At 37.8% G+C, this 16,686-nt stretch overlaps 1 protein-coding gene across 1 annotated transcript; it reads right to left on the reverse strand.

Annotated features, from left to right (window-relative positions):
- Positions 1-10,964: 10,964 nt before the first annotated feature.
- LOC110932165 (MDIS1-interacting receptor like kinase 2) lies at positions 10,965-13,763 on the reverse strand. The gene is made up of 3 exons (XM_035988201.1): positions 13,642-13,763; positions 11,499-13,579; positions 10,965-11,405 (listed from the first exon to the last, which is right to left on the reverse strand). The coding sequence occupies exons 1-3, from the start codon at positions 13,761-13,763 to the stop codon at positions 11,113-11,115; spliced, it is 2,496 nt and encodes an 831-aa protein (XP_035844094.1). The 3' UTR covers positions 10,965-11,112.
- Between the last annotated feature and the right edge of the window lie 2,923 nt (positions 13,764-16,686).

Raw genomic sequence — 16,686 nt, forward strand, 5'->3', positions numbered from 1 at the left:
GGCAGGTAAATTTGGTGTTGTTTTATTTAATCTTTATGAATCTTTTTTATTAAATAAGACTAGGTTAAAATCCCGTATATTACACGGGTTGCATAAATATGATTTTATATAATAAATAATAAAAAGAAATAGTTTTAAAAGGATTCATATATTGCATATGTTGAATAAAATATAATGTCATATATGTTAATACAAACAGTCATCAAGATTATCTTTCAGAAATGAACATTGATATACTATTTATTTATTATAACATTTTACTTTTTTATTTTTGCATAAATGTAATATAATAAATATATTTAAAAAAAATTCGTATATTGCACATGTTTAATAACATATAATGTCACATCTTAACACATATAGTCATCAAAATTCATCTTTTAAAAATGATCTTTAATGTACTATTTACTTATTATAACCATTGGGTGTCAGCCCAATGGCCACCGACACCCAAGTTAAATCGGTTCGAGGCCTAAAGTGATCGGGTTCGAATCCTGTTTGCAGGCTCTTCGCTCCCCTCGAAACGGCTGGGTAGTTACCGCCAGGCAGCGTTGCCGGGTCGCTAGCTTGGAGAGGGGGATCCCTCCCGCGATCAGGGGTACCGTGCAATTACCCTTTTCCTTTTTTACTATTTACTTATTATAATATTTTACTTTGTTAATATGTATTCATAACTAATTTTTAGTAAAAAAAATTATTTTTAATATTTAAATTAATCATAATAAAAATAAACGTTTATATTCTTATCTAATTTTTTGGTTAAAATAATAATAATAATAATAATAATAATAATAATAATAATAATTATTTAATATGATTATAACTAAAACAAATGTTTATGCTTATCTATATATTTATTTTTAACTAATATTTTTTGTTTAAAATTATTATTATTTAATATGAGATAAATAAGGAAATAAGGTGAGAAAACACTAGAAAATGACATGTGTATGAAAAAGATTTTCATTTATTAGTATAGAAAGATGATTTGTTATCATTTTCAAAAATAAATATTTGAGAAAGTTCAATATATATTTGCAGTTTCAAAAAAATATAAAATAATAATATGATAATAAGTTACCTTTTTTTGGTAAACATAATAATAGATCATGTAAATGGCCCGACTACAACAAGGTAAACAAGCCCCAACAACAAGATAAACTCATTATGATAGACCACTTAGATGGCCATCTACAACAAGGTAACTGAAGCCTCGGTTACAAAAGGTAAACTCAACATAATATACGATGTGGATGGATAGGCAAGACGTCGTCTGAACGATAAGAACATAAAATAAAAAGCAATGTGAAACCAGATGTGAGGAAAAGATTCTTGTTTGACCAAAGGCCCGATACCATTCTTCCAAACCTATCCCAACTGAACCAATGAAAATCATACAGTATGGAATATTAATCGGATTGCACCTTATTAGTACAACTAGGCCAAAAGCTAGACCCAAACTTGGGTAACACTCCATACCTAAAGATGCTTTAACAGCAACGTGCTAGACATATAATGTTGAAGATCTCTTTAGACAGCAGGTTTTCAGTAATAACCATATATCCAAGGGGTGCTACCTTTATCCCCGGATTAAGTTTTGACTAAACAGATAAAGCCTAGTCGTGTAGATCTACATCATTGCCAACAAAACAACATTACGAGGAACATTTGACGCTTCATTTGTGGAGGTATGCGCGGCTCTTCTCGGTAGAGAAAAAGTGTCCCCCACCTCAACCCAATGACGCCTTTTAAACCAGAATGTAGGGTGGACGCCATCCGTGTTCCCCCTTCCTCGTTATTGCGTTAATGCCAGAGAGGACTGAATTAGGTGGAGTCCACCCTAAATCCACCAATGAAACATTTTTCTTTTGGGTTATTGGATTTTAATAATCCAAAGTTTTACATGTTGGCTGATAATAATCCTAACTTCAAATATTCCCTCCAGCAATCCCAACTTGTAACAATTTGGTCCCCATTGAACCTTTTCTAACTGGGTTAGTTTTTGCTGATGTGGACACTGACGTGGACGCTTACATGTAAAAAGACCAGCTAGTTGATGATGTGGACAATGATTTGGAAAAAGATTATATAACCTTTTCTTCTTCTTCTTCATGACCACCACTCCTCCACCACTATCTACTCTCTACCCTCTCTGTACCAGATTTCTCTCTCACTGACATTTTCATTGTCTCCATTCCCTGACCCAAAACCCCATAGCCACTGTCCATCGCCGCTTACAACCCCCGGGAACCATCCAGCTGCTTACGACCCCCCACCACCATCATCTGAACCCTCTCCCATCCACCATCAGTTGAACCCCATCTCACTTGCATCTTCTTCTTTTTTCTCACCCACCCACCACACCTCACCACCAATGGCTCGCCGGAAAAAAAAACGGCAGCGACAGATCTTGAAAATGATTCCAGCCATCGAGTGTGACTGTGGTAGATGGGGTTACACCTCTCTTCTAGATCTGAGACCATATCTCTTCAAGTTTAATCTTGCAGAAGCCTAAAATTCCACCAATCAAACATTGTCAAATCGAGAAAAGGATATCCATCATTAGGTTAGGGGTTTGAATGATTAATGCATGGGCCATTTTGTTATCAAGTTTGTTGGCTGCGGTGGTGGCTGATGGTGGTGGTGGAGATGTTAGTGGAGATGGTAGTGGTGGAAGACGGTGTAGTTGGCGGTGGTGGTGGTTGATGGTGGTGGTGGTTGTCACACCCCAATTTCCACGTGTCTCACCGGTGGGCCCGGTGGGGGGTTACCGTGACGTAGTTGGAAACAATATAGTCAAACCACACAATTATATGAATGCACAGCGGAAGCATAAAGATAAATATATTTCAACGTTTAATGTAATATCAGAGTATCACCATTGTTGAAATAAAATCCACAGGGGATCAATAATAGTAATAAAAGTATTGTTCAACAGACGAAGGCATCATAAGCTTGCGAAACTCTTTAAGATGCTAAGGAGCTATAGCCAGCCAATTACGTTTAGTACTTGCATTTAATCTTTTTGGGAAAATACGTCAGTTTACACTGGTAAATACATTCAACCGACTCTTTTGTAAAATGTTTAATAAAATTGATTTGAATGCACAAGGCACAAACTCTTTTATAACTTGGGAGAATTATTTAAATATATAATCTTGTGAACGAATTACATGTTCCTTATGCGTTCAGTAGCCCGGATCAAGTCCGGGTTAAAGATCAATAGACACACCACATGGCATAAAACCGTGGTGGGTAACCAACGGCTATACCTTTAAGTTATAGACATAATGCCGGGTGTACGCCTACACCCGGATGTCAAGGTCGTGGCCATTTCGTAAAATGCTGCCAAGGATATCCGGGACATGGTCATTAACCCCCCAAAGGCGTTTAAGTAAACAAGACTGTTTAAACGAGCCGATCAAATTATTCAATTAGCCACCAAATGATGGAAGATTTGATGCTCGATCAAGCGGTATTTTATATACCGTAACCCAAGCCCGTATAACGGAAAAAAAGTCAAAAGTATTTACCTTTGCAAGTATAAATCCTTAATCGAAATAAATTGCAGATAGCTTTTACTGGTCCCCTTATTCTGGAACGAAGGTTTTAAAATAACCTATTAGAATCCTAACGGGTCTTTAATTTAGCCGTAGCTTAGACCGGTCAGTTTCAAATTATAGATACGGTTTAATCGCGTGAAAGGCGAAAACCGTGAATGGAATGTGATTTGGACCCAACAAGTTTGAAGACTTGTTTTATATGGGTATAATAACCACACTCTGGATTTTGGGGTCAAAACAATATAGTTTGACCCGTTTCGGCTAGTTTATGTAAACTAGTTACATAAGCCGAACCGTGCGCGCAAAAGGCGTAACGGGTAACCGTAAGAGTCCTACACAGGTTTCCTAAGTCAACATGCTTTAAAGAGGTTGTGGTATCAGTAGGGTACCTTCCATAATGCCCGTAACGAGTTTAAAGTCAATAAATGCCCCGTAGGGGTATTTCGGTTATTTTTAAAGATTATAAAAGAGGTTTCTGAGTTCTACAGGAAATCTGAGTTCCCCAAACAGTTTATAAAGTCCAAAATACTTTATTTATTATTTAAAATCAGTAGCAACTGGAATCAGGTCAAAAGACCTTGTAGAACTCAAGTTATGCCTGAAAAGGGTATATTCGGTATTTACCGAACCGATGCCATAACCGCAGGTTATGAGCAAGTTAAAAATAATTAAAAATCTTTAAAAATCCCAAAATATTATTTTACATCAGTGGGTAAAAGGTTTGGTGTCACACCCCGATCTCCACGTGTCACCGGTGGGCCCGGTGTGGGGTACAATGACGTGGTTGGCATCGTCATAGACAAACAACACAATATAATAATGCACAGCGGAAGCAGAAATAGATTCATTTCAAATTTAATTAAAATGTATTAATAACATCATAAGTAGTTGAGATGGATCCACAGGCGGATCAAATAAAAATAAGATAAATTGTTCAACAGTTTATTTGTCGTCCGAGCTTGCGAGACTATTGTGGACGCTCTTAGGAAACAGCCAGCCTAGTTCGTATAGTACCTGCACTTAACCTTTTGGGAAAAATACGTCAGTTTACACTGGTAAATACAAATCAACTGACTCATTTTGAAAATGATTGAAAATTGATTTAAATGCACAAGGCATAAATATTTTTATTAACTTGGGATAATTATGCAATATAAACTTGTGAACGAATTACATGCTACTCGTACATTTGGTGGCCCGGGATCTGCTGTCCGGGCTAAAGATTAAATGACACACCACATTAAAGAGTTATACACGTCGGGTGTACGCCTACACCCCGTGCTCTGGTCGTGGCCATCTCGTAAGATAATGCCAAGGATATCCGGGACACGGTCAATAATCCCCCAAACCCTTAAAGTAAAGCAAAACTGTTTAAACGAGTCGAACAAACTATTCAAGACTGTACACCCAAGGGCGCAGGATTTGTGCGCTCAATCAAGCGGTATTCTATATACCGTACCCCAAGCCCGTATAGGGAAAATAAGTCAAAATGTATTTACCTGAGCAAGTATGAATCACAATTGGTAAGTGTAGGTAGCTTTTACTAGGCCTCCTAATCTGGAACAAAGGTTTATAATAACCTATTAGATTCCTAACGGGTCTTTTATTTAAGCCTAAGCTTTGACCGGTTAGTTTTAAGGACGATACGGCACAAGCGCACGATTAAGCGAAAGACCGGATAGAATGTGATTTAGACCCGACAAGTTTGAATACTTGTATAATATGGGTATACTAAATACATTCTGGATTTTGAGACAAAAATGATAACGTTTGACCCGTTTCGGTCAATTTACGCAAACTAGTTACGTAAACCGAACCGAACGCAAAAAGGGCGTTACGGGTAGCCAAAAGAGTCAAATGCAAGTTCCCTGAGATAATATGCTTTAAATATGATATAATATCAGTAAGTTATGTTCTATTATGCCCCGAATAATTTTAAACTCAATTTATGCCTTAGAATGGCATTTTGGTCATTTAAAGGATTATAAAAGAGTCAAATTAGAAATCTGAGTTTCGGGTCTGGTTTATACAGTAAATATACTTTATTTGGTATATTATAACAGTAGGGTATGACCCGTAAACCAAACTTATCATTTAAAATCAAACTATGCACCGTAGGGGTATTTTAGTAATTTCACAAGGGCTAAAAATGCCAAAACTGGAAATCTGAGTTCAAACATTTATACTTACTGTTATTATATGAAAATATACTAAATACATCAGTAGGTATGAGTCTTATATGTTTAAAATGAGTATAACGCTTACTATGCGCTAAAAACGTTAAAAATGCGATTTAGAGCCGTTTCCGGGTTTTCAAAAGAAAGCTGAGATTTTTATATTTCCAGAATGCTCAAAATAATTTATTTAACAAATAAAATCAGTAGAAAAAGGTTTGGAGTCAAAAGGATGTATAAAACTCATTTTATGGCTTAAACGGTCAAAACCGGCATTAACCGAAATAACTTAGCGATCTAAGAAACGATCAGCCAAAAATTAAATAAAAATAATCAAAAATCCCAAAATATTATATAACATCAGTGGGTACAAAGTTTTATATCAAAATGTGGCCTGAAATGGGTTATACGCGAAATGCGTCGTTTATTTAACATAAAGGTTTAGTTTTACGCTATCGGCCATAACTCAAAATCTGGACCACCAACTGGTCTCAAATTTTCGGTGCAAGTTTATATATTAGAAATAAAGATTTCTACACTTTCACTTTTCCAAAAATCACGTTTTATATCAAAAAGGGCAAAATAGTCAACTTTAAGCATAAATCGGAAACATGCAAATGAATCGGCTAAGTATAGACTCAAGATGTAAAAATTCCAGAGAGTTATACTAAAATAAAAATAGTCAAAAATACACTCCAATACAGATCTCAAACATGCATGCATGGATCCGGATCGAGAGTCAACGAAAAAGTCGTTTATTAAGACTTTCGGTTCCGATCCGAGCTTTATATCAAAGATTGTCGAGTTGATTATGATAAAACACATTCTTATATCCATTATAAGTTATTTTTGATGATCAAACTGATTGCATGTCATCTAGATTACCATTTAAGCTATTTTTCGCAAAAACGATTTCTGTTGACTTTTTAAGTACATCTTTGACTCGACAAATAGCATGCATAAAGTGGGAATCAGAGAATACCCTTTTGAGGGTTTGTTTCCCACATAAATACCAACATATCAGTGGTTTCAATTTGAGAAATGACAGAGCCAAACTCGTTTAATCGAAAAGTCAAACTATATGAACAACGGTTTGACTTTTGGCTAATAATCAAAGCAAGAACGAATTATAGAATGATATGAAGGCTTACAAAGGTCCTAATGAAGCTTAGTTAACACTAGGAGGCTGCCTTGTCATTCAGAAATGCTCCAGAAGTTGCCTTGAGAGTTCTTGAAGATGTGAGAGTTCTTGATCACAATGCAAGTGCCCAAAAATGTGAGCTTTTGATCTGATTTATGGCAATTCAGATGTTACCAGAGCTTCACAGGTGTCCCAACATGCCAAGGCTTCCATTGGTGAGTTTTAGAGGTGCACCCAGCTGTTCCCCACTTCAAAATTTGGACCAGAATGCAAAATTCGCGAGTTTCAGCATCTGGCATGGGCACGCGGCCCGCTTAAGATATCCCAGGCGGGCCGCCTGGGGTTCTGCAGATCCAAACAGTTTCAAACTTGGCAGCTTTGGTCCCTGTTCTTGCACGCGATACTTTGGCTAGTTATTTTGACTCGTAAACCCCCAAACTTGGTTTCTAAGAACCTTGGGACATTTACCAACATGGTAATGTCCTCGGATAACTTTGCGCTCAACCGAAAAGCCATGAAATTCGACGTTGACGCTTTTAACCCCTCAAGTACGGTTTTGGCCATAACTTTCTCATACGTTATCGAAACTTCATGAAATTTTTACCACATATTCTAGTGAGTATATTTTAGCATTAGAAAGCTTCGGGTCTGCCAAAAGTTCAATCAGAGGTATAAATTCAACATGTTGACACTTTTGGCCCCTATAGTTTGTAATTCCTCACTTTTGTGCATTTTCCGCTTCGTATGATCCATGAACCATCCGTTTAAGGTTATAAACATTATGTAGGGTTATTATAGAGTCTATTTATCCATGGTTGACACTTTGGACCCTTACGTTCCATAGTTTTCACTGTTTGTCAATTTTAGTCCCTCTAAGGTATGTTTTCACATACCGGAACCTTATGACACGTGTCAAGACATTATTGGACGAAATTTTTCGAGGTGTTACATTTGGTGTCGAAATATTGGTTTAGATAGGCGTTATGCTAATTGCGCCATTTAATTACCAAAGTTTTCATATTTGCGCTACTTAGCATAACTCCTATTCTAGACCTCGGATTGACGTGAAATTTTAGGGACATGCTTAGAAATCAGTAACCAAGGTTATGGTCCTTTCACATGTCCGAAATTCTCGTTTTAATTTAAAAAGGGCGTTACAGTCAACTTTTAAGCATTTAACGGAAATGTGTAAAAACTCGGACAACAAAGAACCGGTCACAGAGGGTTATACTATCATGTAACCTGGTCCTAAAAGTGTCCTAAGGCATATCTAATTCATACTTTAACGGGTCAGAACTGAAGTCAAAGCAAAAGTCAAAGCAAAAGTCAAAGCAAAAGTCAAAGTTTTGCTACTTTCGGCTCCGAACCGGGTCAAAACACTAAATGGTCGAGTCAAACAAGCTTAGACTAGTTAATATACTTATTATCATGTTTTATGAGTGTTTAAACAGGTTACACACCATCTACATTACAGATTATGCGTAAAATTGCAAAATAGCATTCTGTTGACTTTTTCTAAACAAGTTTGACTCGTCATTTGAACTAGTTAGAATGGGAATCAGAGGGTGCCCTTTTAAGGGTTTAATGCCCACATGATCACCAACATATAACTACCTTTGATTCGGTTAATCACTGGATCATTTGTGATTAACCGTTAAGTCAACCGTTAGTTACAAAGGATTGACTTTTAAGCTAAAACTAAGCAAAAACTAAACCACAAAGGGTTGAACAACTTACTGAAGTCCTATGCAAGATAAGAGAAGAGTAGAGAGTGTTCTTGAGCTCCAGATGTGATCAAGAAGGTGTGAGGAACTTGTTGCAACAATGTGGCCTTTTATAGGCAATGTAGATGCATAAGATCATCACAACAAGGCCTACAAGGGTTCCTTGATGATCAACAACTGTCCCTTAGTGTTAGGGAGTGATTAGGGGTCGCTCATATCTCTGGAAAATCTTTACATTAACGATTTACCGTTTAAACAGCCAACAGCCAACTTTCTGTCGTTGGGCATCGCTTACGGACCGTATGGCATGGCCCTTGCGGTCCATAAGCCTATGGCGGAAACATTTTTACCCTTTCACCCCCTTACGGTCCGTAAGGCAGGACCCTTACGGTCCGTAAGCGCTTAACAGAGGCAAAAAAAATTAACCTTTCAAGCATTGAATGGTCAACTTGTAATAAATAATTTTTGTGCTTGGAACGAGTCAGTATGAGGCTCTTCTTAACCCATGCTTGGTCAGTATCATAATGCATCATGGGTTTGCACAAGGATGGGCTTATAAATAATTATTTGCATTGCCTTATTTTCTTAGGATTTAGATTAGTAACTTGGATCCTTTTGATTATTAGTAATGACCCGATTTAAGATATATTAGATGCTTATTAATTTTGCTTAGGGTCTCGGGATTTATAATGACGAAGTCGCTCAGAGGTATAAAATTAACATGTCGACATATTCGAAAATCCTACCGCATATCTTAATTAAATCCGGCTTTATATTATTTTTGTCGTATGCGACACGTGTCATTTATTTATTGGACACAAAATTTTGAGGTGTTACAGTGGTGGAGATGGCAATGGTGGTGGGCGATGTAGATGGCGGCTGCGGTGATGGTGGCTGATCGTGGAGGTGAGGTGGAGATGAGAGTGCCACATCAGCAAATAATACAGTTTTATGCCACATCATCGTCCACATCAGCAAAAACTAACTGGGTCAGTTAGAAAAGGTTCGATGGGGGCCAAATTGTTACAAGTTGGGATTGCTGGAGGGAATGTTTGAAGTTGGGATTATTATGTGAAACTTAGGATTATTAAAATCCAATAACCTTTTTCTTTTTATTGTTTATTTAACTTCTAGTTACTTCACAACATTTTACTTAAAGGTTAGTTAGTTAATGATTTCCTACCTAGATGACATAGTAACACTCTTTATACAAGTATGGTCCATGTACAAATCATAAAGTAACACTTTTTACATTCCTATTAATCATATCACAATGTAACGAATTAAAAATATGGTCTTTACACAAATCATAAAGTAACACTTTTTACATTTTCTTATAAACTAGTAGTTGTACCCGCGCTACGCGGCGGGGATAACATCGGATAACAGTAATACATGTATACATACTCAAAACTGGTACACACAATACACTTATGGTTACAATATGGAATATGTTGTCAGATGCTTATGTACAATATGGAATCTGTTGTCAGCATACAATGATTGTTGTAAGCTTAACTTTTGCATCTTGTGTGTACACTGGACAAAAAAATGTACACGGAGAGACTGCCATTTTTGAACGTAGCTTCTATTCATGTTGGTTCGGATCTTTGGTTCTAGTTTTCTTGCTTGGCCCCCCTTCTGTGTAGAAAAAATGTCGTCTAGTGCGTAGTAGGTAACTGAAAAAAATGCAGATAGTAATAGGTACATGAAACATATGAAACTCTTGTGACTTCAACTCCAACATCGTTTATAGCTAAGAGAATATTAAAATGGATCATAATTAACAAAGCAAAGATATTGACCTCTTCTTGCAGTGACATCTACCCTAACTCCCACATTTCATGCTCTCATCATCTCTCCTACCAGAGCACCTCTGTTTATGGGTAGTTTGATCAGTTGAGAGAGTTGACTAAGACCTCTTTGATGAAATAGCATGGGTACAAACAACATTATCAAAATTCAAATTAATCCACCTATACATAATCTCAGCCTGCTGTTTAAGCTACAATTTTGCTGGCAGAGTGTAATAGTGAGGCAAAAGAACCCAACTACATCATATTAGGTAGGGATTCAACTTCGATTTAAACAAACCTCATTGTTCTATTTTAGTCTGCAACTGGTCTCTTAGTGATGTGTTTACAAAATTCATATGGCTTATTCTATATTGTGCACCTTGCTTATCTAAGACCCTCACTTTTTAAGTGCCTTGTACCTAGGTAACAGGCTTATCTTTGCGCCTTAAGTGCCTCTCGACTACTATGGGTCCAGGATTGTTAGGGAGAAGAAGGGGCCTGGTTAATGAAAACAACAAATGATGGTTGAAGAGTAATGGAATTTCCCCTTTAGAACAACATTAGAACAACAGGAACTTCATTCATACAATTAAATTAACAAAATTCTGAATGTTTCAAGTTTACAGCTTTATTTCATTTCATGGTGACACAAGTATAAGTAAGAGTAATTCTCTGTATGAAAAAAAAAACTTGGGGATAGCCCAATTGATGTCTTCAACATGATAGTTCCTGAGACACCTCTCTCATTGTTGGCCGACACTTTGGATCTATGAGAATGCACCCTACTGCGACATTACAAACACGCACAATTTCCTTTTCAATCCATCTATCGGTTGGATAAGCGAGTCGCTTGTCTAATATATTTTCCAAAGTTGTACCACGATTAGTCGAATAGTTCAGGGATGAGAGGAGGTCTCCAGGATGCTTCCCTCCAATTGTTTCAAGCGCCACCACCCCAAAGCTATACACGTCACATTTTTCAGTCACGATCATGTTATACGCAAGCTCTGCATGAACATATATACCAAAGGACCGTGAGCAAATTTTAACAGCTAATAGAGTAATGCACATAAAAGAAGTGTGAGATTAAGTACAAATACCTGGAGCAATGTATCCCAAAGTTCCCGCAATTACCGTCTGGTTGGAGGAATCTGGGTCGAGCAATCTGGCTGCTCCAAAGTCAGCAACAAATCCTTCCAGTTCCGAGTTCAAGAGAATGTTGTTGCTTGATATGTCTCTATGAACAATAGGAGGGCTACAATCATGATGCATGTATGCCAAAGCATGAGCCATATCTTTGATAATGTTCACTCTCTTGATCCAATCCACTTGAACAGCTAATTCACTGTCACTCAAGGCGCAAAACAGGCTCCCCTTTTCCATGTATTCATATACAAGGAAATTGCATTTGTTATGCAAACAAAAACCATAGAGTCTGACAATGTTTTTGTGCCTTAGGTTGGTCAACACTTGGACTTCATTCTTGAAACTCTGGTCGAATGCTGGTTGCTTGGCTTCAAAACCGTGGAGTTTTTTCAAAGCAAACGTTTGACCGCTAGGCAGTTTGGCTTCATAAACACTGCCGTAGCCACCAGTTCCAATGCAGTATTTGAGGTCAAAATCGTCTGTAGCAGTGATGAAGTCTTCATATGCAATTGTTCCATCATAATTCAATATTGAGCACACATTTCCATGTTTTATTGTTTCCGGTTGGATTTTCTTAGCTGTGGAATTGTGATTTTTGTAACACCTGTAAACAAGAAGCAAAAAGCAAAGTCCCACAATGATGGGAAGAAAAATGGTCAAATGGTGGACCACTTTTTGTCTTCGCATATGTGCTTTGCAGGTTGATTGCTCACTTAAAGCATTGCACGACAAGTCAGGTTCTCTATTCTGGATTGAAGAAGGACTGTGGCTGATTGCAGTCAGATTCTTATTTAGAGACTGATTTAAGAACTTCAAATACGGAAACTCCAAATTATTAACTTTTTCTCCTACAAAATTGTTACTTCTGAGGTCTAAGTATTCTAAGTGATTGCAAACTAGAAGACTTGTGAGAGGTCCAGTCATGTGATTCATAGAGAGGTCTAGATGTTGTAGATTACATGGATTTTGAAAAGACAAATTACCAGACAACTGGTTTGATGAAATATCAAGGTAAGAAAGTCTTGACAGATTTCCATGAACCGAACCCACAAGAGTATTATTATTAAGGTCCACATATTCTAAGTTCTTCAAATATGCTAATTCTAGAGGTATGGGACCATTTATGGAATTCATGCCAAGGTTTAAAAATTTCAGTTGGCCTAGGTTACTAGAATTTGAGGGAATTGGACCATCAAAATTGTTGTCACCCAGATTCAATGAACGTAGGTGTTGCAAATGAGTAATTTGGTTAGGGATGGATCCATTGAGTTGATTTGTGCTCAAGTCTAGGGCTATGAGATTGAGCATGGAACCATAAGATGGTGGGATTGGACCAGTAAGTTTGTTATTACTGAGAGAAAGGAGTTCTAAATGGGTGAGATTGGCAAGGGAAACAGGTAACTCACCACTGAAATTGTTATCATCAAGAAAAAGGACTTCTAAATGTGTGAGATTGGCAAGGGAAACAGGCAAGTTACCACTGAAATTGTTATCGAAAAGACTGAGTCTTTTTAAATGGGTGAGATTGGTGAGGGAAACAGGTAACTCACCACTGAAATTATTTCTAGAAAGATCAAGGAGTTCTAAACGGGTGAGATTGGCAAGGGAAACAGGTAACTCACCACTGAAATTATTTCTAGAAAGAGAAAGGGATTCCAAATGGATGAGATTGGTGAGCAAAGCAGGGAACTCACCACTGAAACTGTTACTATCAAGAAAAAGGGTTTTCAAACGAATGAGATTGGTGAAAGAATCAGGTATGTTACCACTAAAATTGTTACCACCAAGATCAAGGTAGTCTAAACGGGTGAGATTGGTGAGAGAAACAGGTAAGTTACCTGTGAGTCGATTGTGATAAAGAGAAAGTTGGGTGAGATTTGAGAGCAAACCAATCTGCTCTGGGATGCTTCCTTCAACATCACAGTAAGTAATATGAAGGCTAACAAGGTTTGGAAATGAAGAGAGGTTGAGGCTTCCAAGACCAGTTCCATCCCAAGGTAATGACCAACTAAGTATATACCAGTGACACTTCCTGCTTTATTGCAAGCTATTCCATGCCAATTACAGTGATCAAGTGAAGCATCTGCATATGGCCACCAAGCAACCAAAGCTTTTGCCTCTAATGACTTGTTGGCATTAGTAGCAGTGGTGGTTTGTGATAACATGAAACAGAACACCATAACATCGACAAGATGCGTAATAGTAATAGTATGCCGCATGTTATATCTATATATATATTGTTTATTTATCAATGAAGTGTGGTTTTATTCATGCTTTCTCCACTGGTACTGAAAATATATATGCATTCCTATTGCCGTGTTAATTAAGTTTACAAGTCAATTATTGCTTTGCCGTGTTAATTAAGTTTACAAGTCAATGGCAGAGAGGAACCTTTTTTAGTCAACAATTAAGATGTTTTTAGTTTTTACCACAAAAATTCTAACCCCTGTTTAGGGTTGGTGAAGGGGTATGGCTCGCACTAGGTTTGGGCGCGAGTGACCATCACCCGGCTCACTGCCCCTACCGACAAAGACTCACCTACGTTCGTGCGTCCACACGCGAACCCGGTTTGCTTTCCCACTCGGGGAAAGATGAGAAGACTCCTATTGTGTATGAAAATGGTTGTTTTCATCAACATACAAGGGTTGCGGTAATCACTACCAAGAATGGTAATGGTTATTACCATTCACTTTTTGTTAAACGCATTTCCTGGCTGCAGTCATGCACGGGCACGCGCATAGCGGAAATAGGAATGTTTAGTTTGTGCTCAGATTACCGCACACAACGATGCGGTCCAAAACTGCATCCTATTGTCATACAAGTGAAACTGACACTTTGACTTCAGTGACCAAACCAGCAAGTGGTATGCCCGGGCACTGACAACAGTGGTCAGCTAACCGCCCAATGCGCAGCTGCCCAGCCCACATGCATAAAAGCTGGTAGACAGACTAACAACACTAGAAGGACGTGGCAACACCGCCGGGTGCGCCCAACACTCCCGTGTCATGCGTTCCTCACACACCTACAAATGGCTACGCATTGTCAGTCAGGCCCTAGGCCCATCTAGCGGCCCTTTGGCCCTTCTCCTTCACTCGTCGACTATAAATACCCATCCTGAACCAAGTTTGAGGTAACGCTAATCTGCTCTCTTACAACTACTACTCAAATACTTATCTTGCTCCTAAGCAAATACTTATTCTCACGCCGGAGAGTAGTAACAAGGAGCAACCCCCACCCCATCCTCCTTGTTACAAGTCACGGTGTGTTTTCATTGTGTAGGAGGCGGATTAGAGGACGACCCGGCCATCTATCGAGGAAAGAAGGGATTAACCCTACTTGACGAAACTCGACCCGTGGACTAATCTCTCGATTAACCACTATTTCATTAGTTGGGGTTGGGCCTATCTTTCTCATTAGTTGCTCTCCACAGTCCACTTTCCTCTTATGAAAACTGTGAGTCCAACTCCTACTCCGAAGAATAGAAAATAAGGCTATATGCCATTCATTTTATGGTCCTACTCAAAATCTCTCTATGTATCAAACCCATTCAGTTCTTTGTTATCGGAATTAGGGGTTGTTTGGTAGCATCTAAATGGTCATTAAGAGGCTACCTCTTAATGGAACCATTAAGAATTTTATCAATGGGAAGGTAGAAAAATGTGACATGTGATGATTTACCATTCAGAGGTTACCTCTTAACCATTCAGACTGACTTGAGGTTACCTCTTATTCATTGAGAGGTTTTAAACTATTAAGAGATAGCATCTGAATGGTCATTAAGAGGCTACCAAAGTACCAAACAGCCCCTTAATTTTTATTATTGAACCATGCTACTCAACTTAATCGATATTTTGAATTCTGGATGGCGCTCATGTAGGTTTTAATCACAGTCATTGTCTTACTATTGTTGGTTTTCAGAAAATCATTAAACCGACACACCGGTTTTTTGGTACGATTCGGTTTCATTAGTTATGGCAGGGCCGACTCAACGTTTATGGGGTCTAAAGCGAATTCAAAAAGCGGGGGCCCTTTGCGGAAAAGAATTTATTGGATTTAACATCGTCATCAAAGTACATGAAAACACGTTAGATTTACACTTTGTTTAACATGAATGGTTGATCCAAAGGATTTGTGTGATTTAGTGTTGATATGTTCCTAAATGTTTGAAATGGATATGTATAATAGTCTAACCAAGTATATTTCTTAAATAATAAGGTTTATGTTATTTTCTTCATTCACCTTTATTCACTTTTATGATACCAAACATGAAGGAAATCAGATAGTTGTAGGACAGCATTGGGCTTTTTAGGGCTAAAGGGGTTGTCCGTTCTTTAAAAAAAATCTAAAAAAGTTTAATTACATAGCTGCTTGGATTCGAACTAAGCCATCAAAATACCGGTAAACTACTACAACACTATTTGACAAAGCCATCAAATTATACACCAATATATTTTGGAGGCTGAAGCTCGTCATTTGAATGGTCCATGGGCTAGCCCTGATTATGGGTCAGCTAATTCGGTTTTTTACACACCCCTAACATGTATCTAACAACAAAGGAAGTCTAATAGTTATTGCTTCCATGAAATTACTTACTATACGTAAAATAATTGCTAGCGCCATTTAAATAAGCTTTGTTATTAATGCGTCATGATGAATCACTTTTCATTTTTCAGGATACATAATAGCTTTATTTGCAAAAGTATATCCACATATTTGGAATCTTCACTTAACTACAAGTTTATTCATATTTATGAAATTTGTTTTATATAAAACATAGATCTATTAAAGGGGGCGACAACAAACTATACATACAAAGTCTCTGGATTTAATAAACTAGATTTGTTGCGTTATATTGTTAGCGGACCAATGATTATATTCTAGGGGTGCGAAGGGGTTCAACCAAACTTTCAACGGGTGCAATCGGAATTTAGCCTATAAAATACACTATTTTTTAAGGGGGGCGCTTGGCCACCCAACCCGGCCCTTGGGTCCGCCCGATTATAATAGCATAAACAATACACGATGAATAGGTTAGGAGCTGTGGTTGTCTAACCCAGTTTAGACACCTTGAAAGGGACAACCTGGCCGAGTTTTCCCAGTTTCACTGATTCATATGGTTTTGAGCTTTAATTAGACAGCATA

This window comes from Helianthus annuus, chromosome 3 (genome assembly GCF_002127325.2).
Source record: "Helianthus annuus cultivar XRQ/B chromosome 3, HanXRQr2.0-SUNRISE, whole genome shotgun sequence".
NCBI lineage: Eukaryota > Viridiplantae > Streptophyta > Magnoliopsida > Asterales > Asteraceae > Helianthus > Helianthus annuus.

Bases quoted from the DNA above. Each gene is read 5' to 3' on its own strand.
- LOC110932165 (XM_035988201.1), bottom strand. From the start codon at position 13,763: ATGCGGCATACTATTACTATTACGCATCTTGTCGATGTTATGGTGTTC. The intron at 13,580-13,641 runs GTGGCCATATGC...CTTGCAATAAAG, and splicing joins GCAAAAGCTTTGGTTGCTTG to CAGGAAGTGTCACTGGTATA. The intron at 11,406-11,498 runs GTATTTGTACTT...ATGTTCATGCAG, and splicing joins TTTGGGATACATTGCTCCAG to AGCTTGCGTATAACATGATC.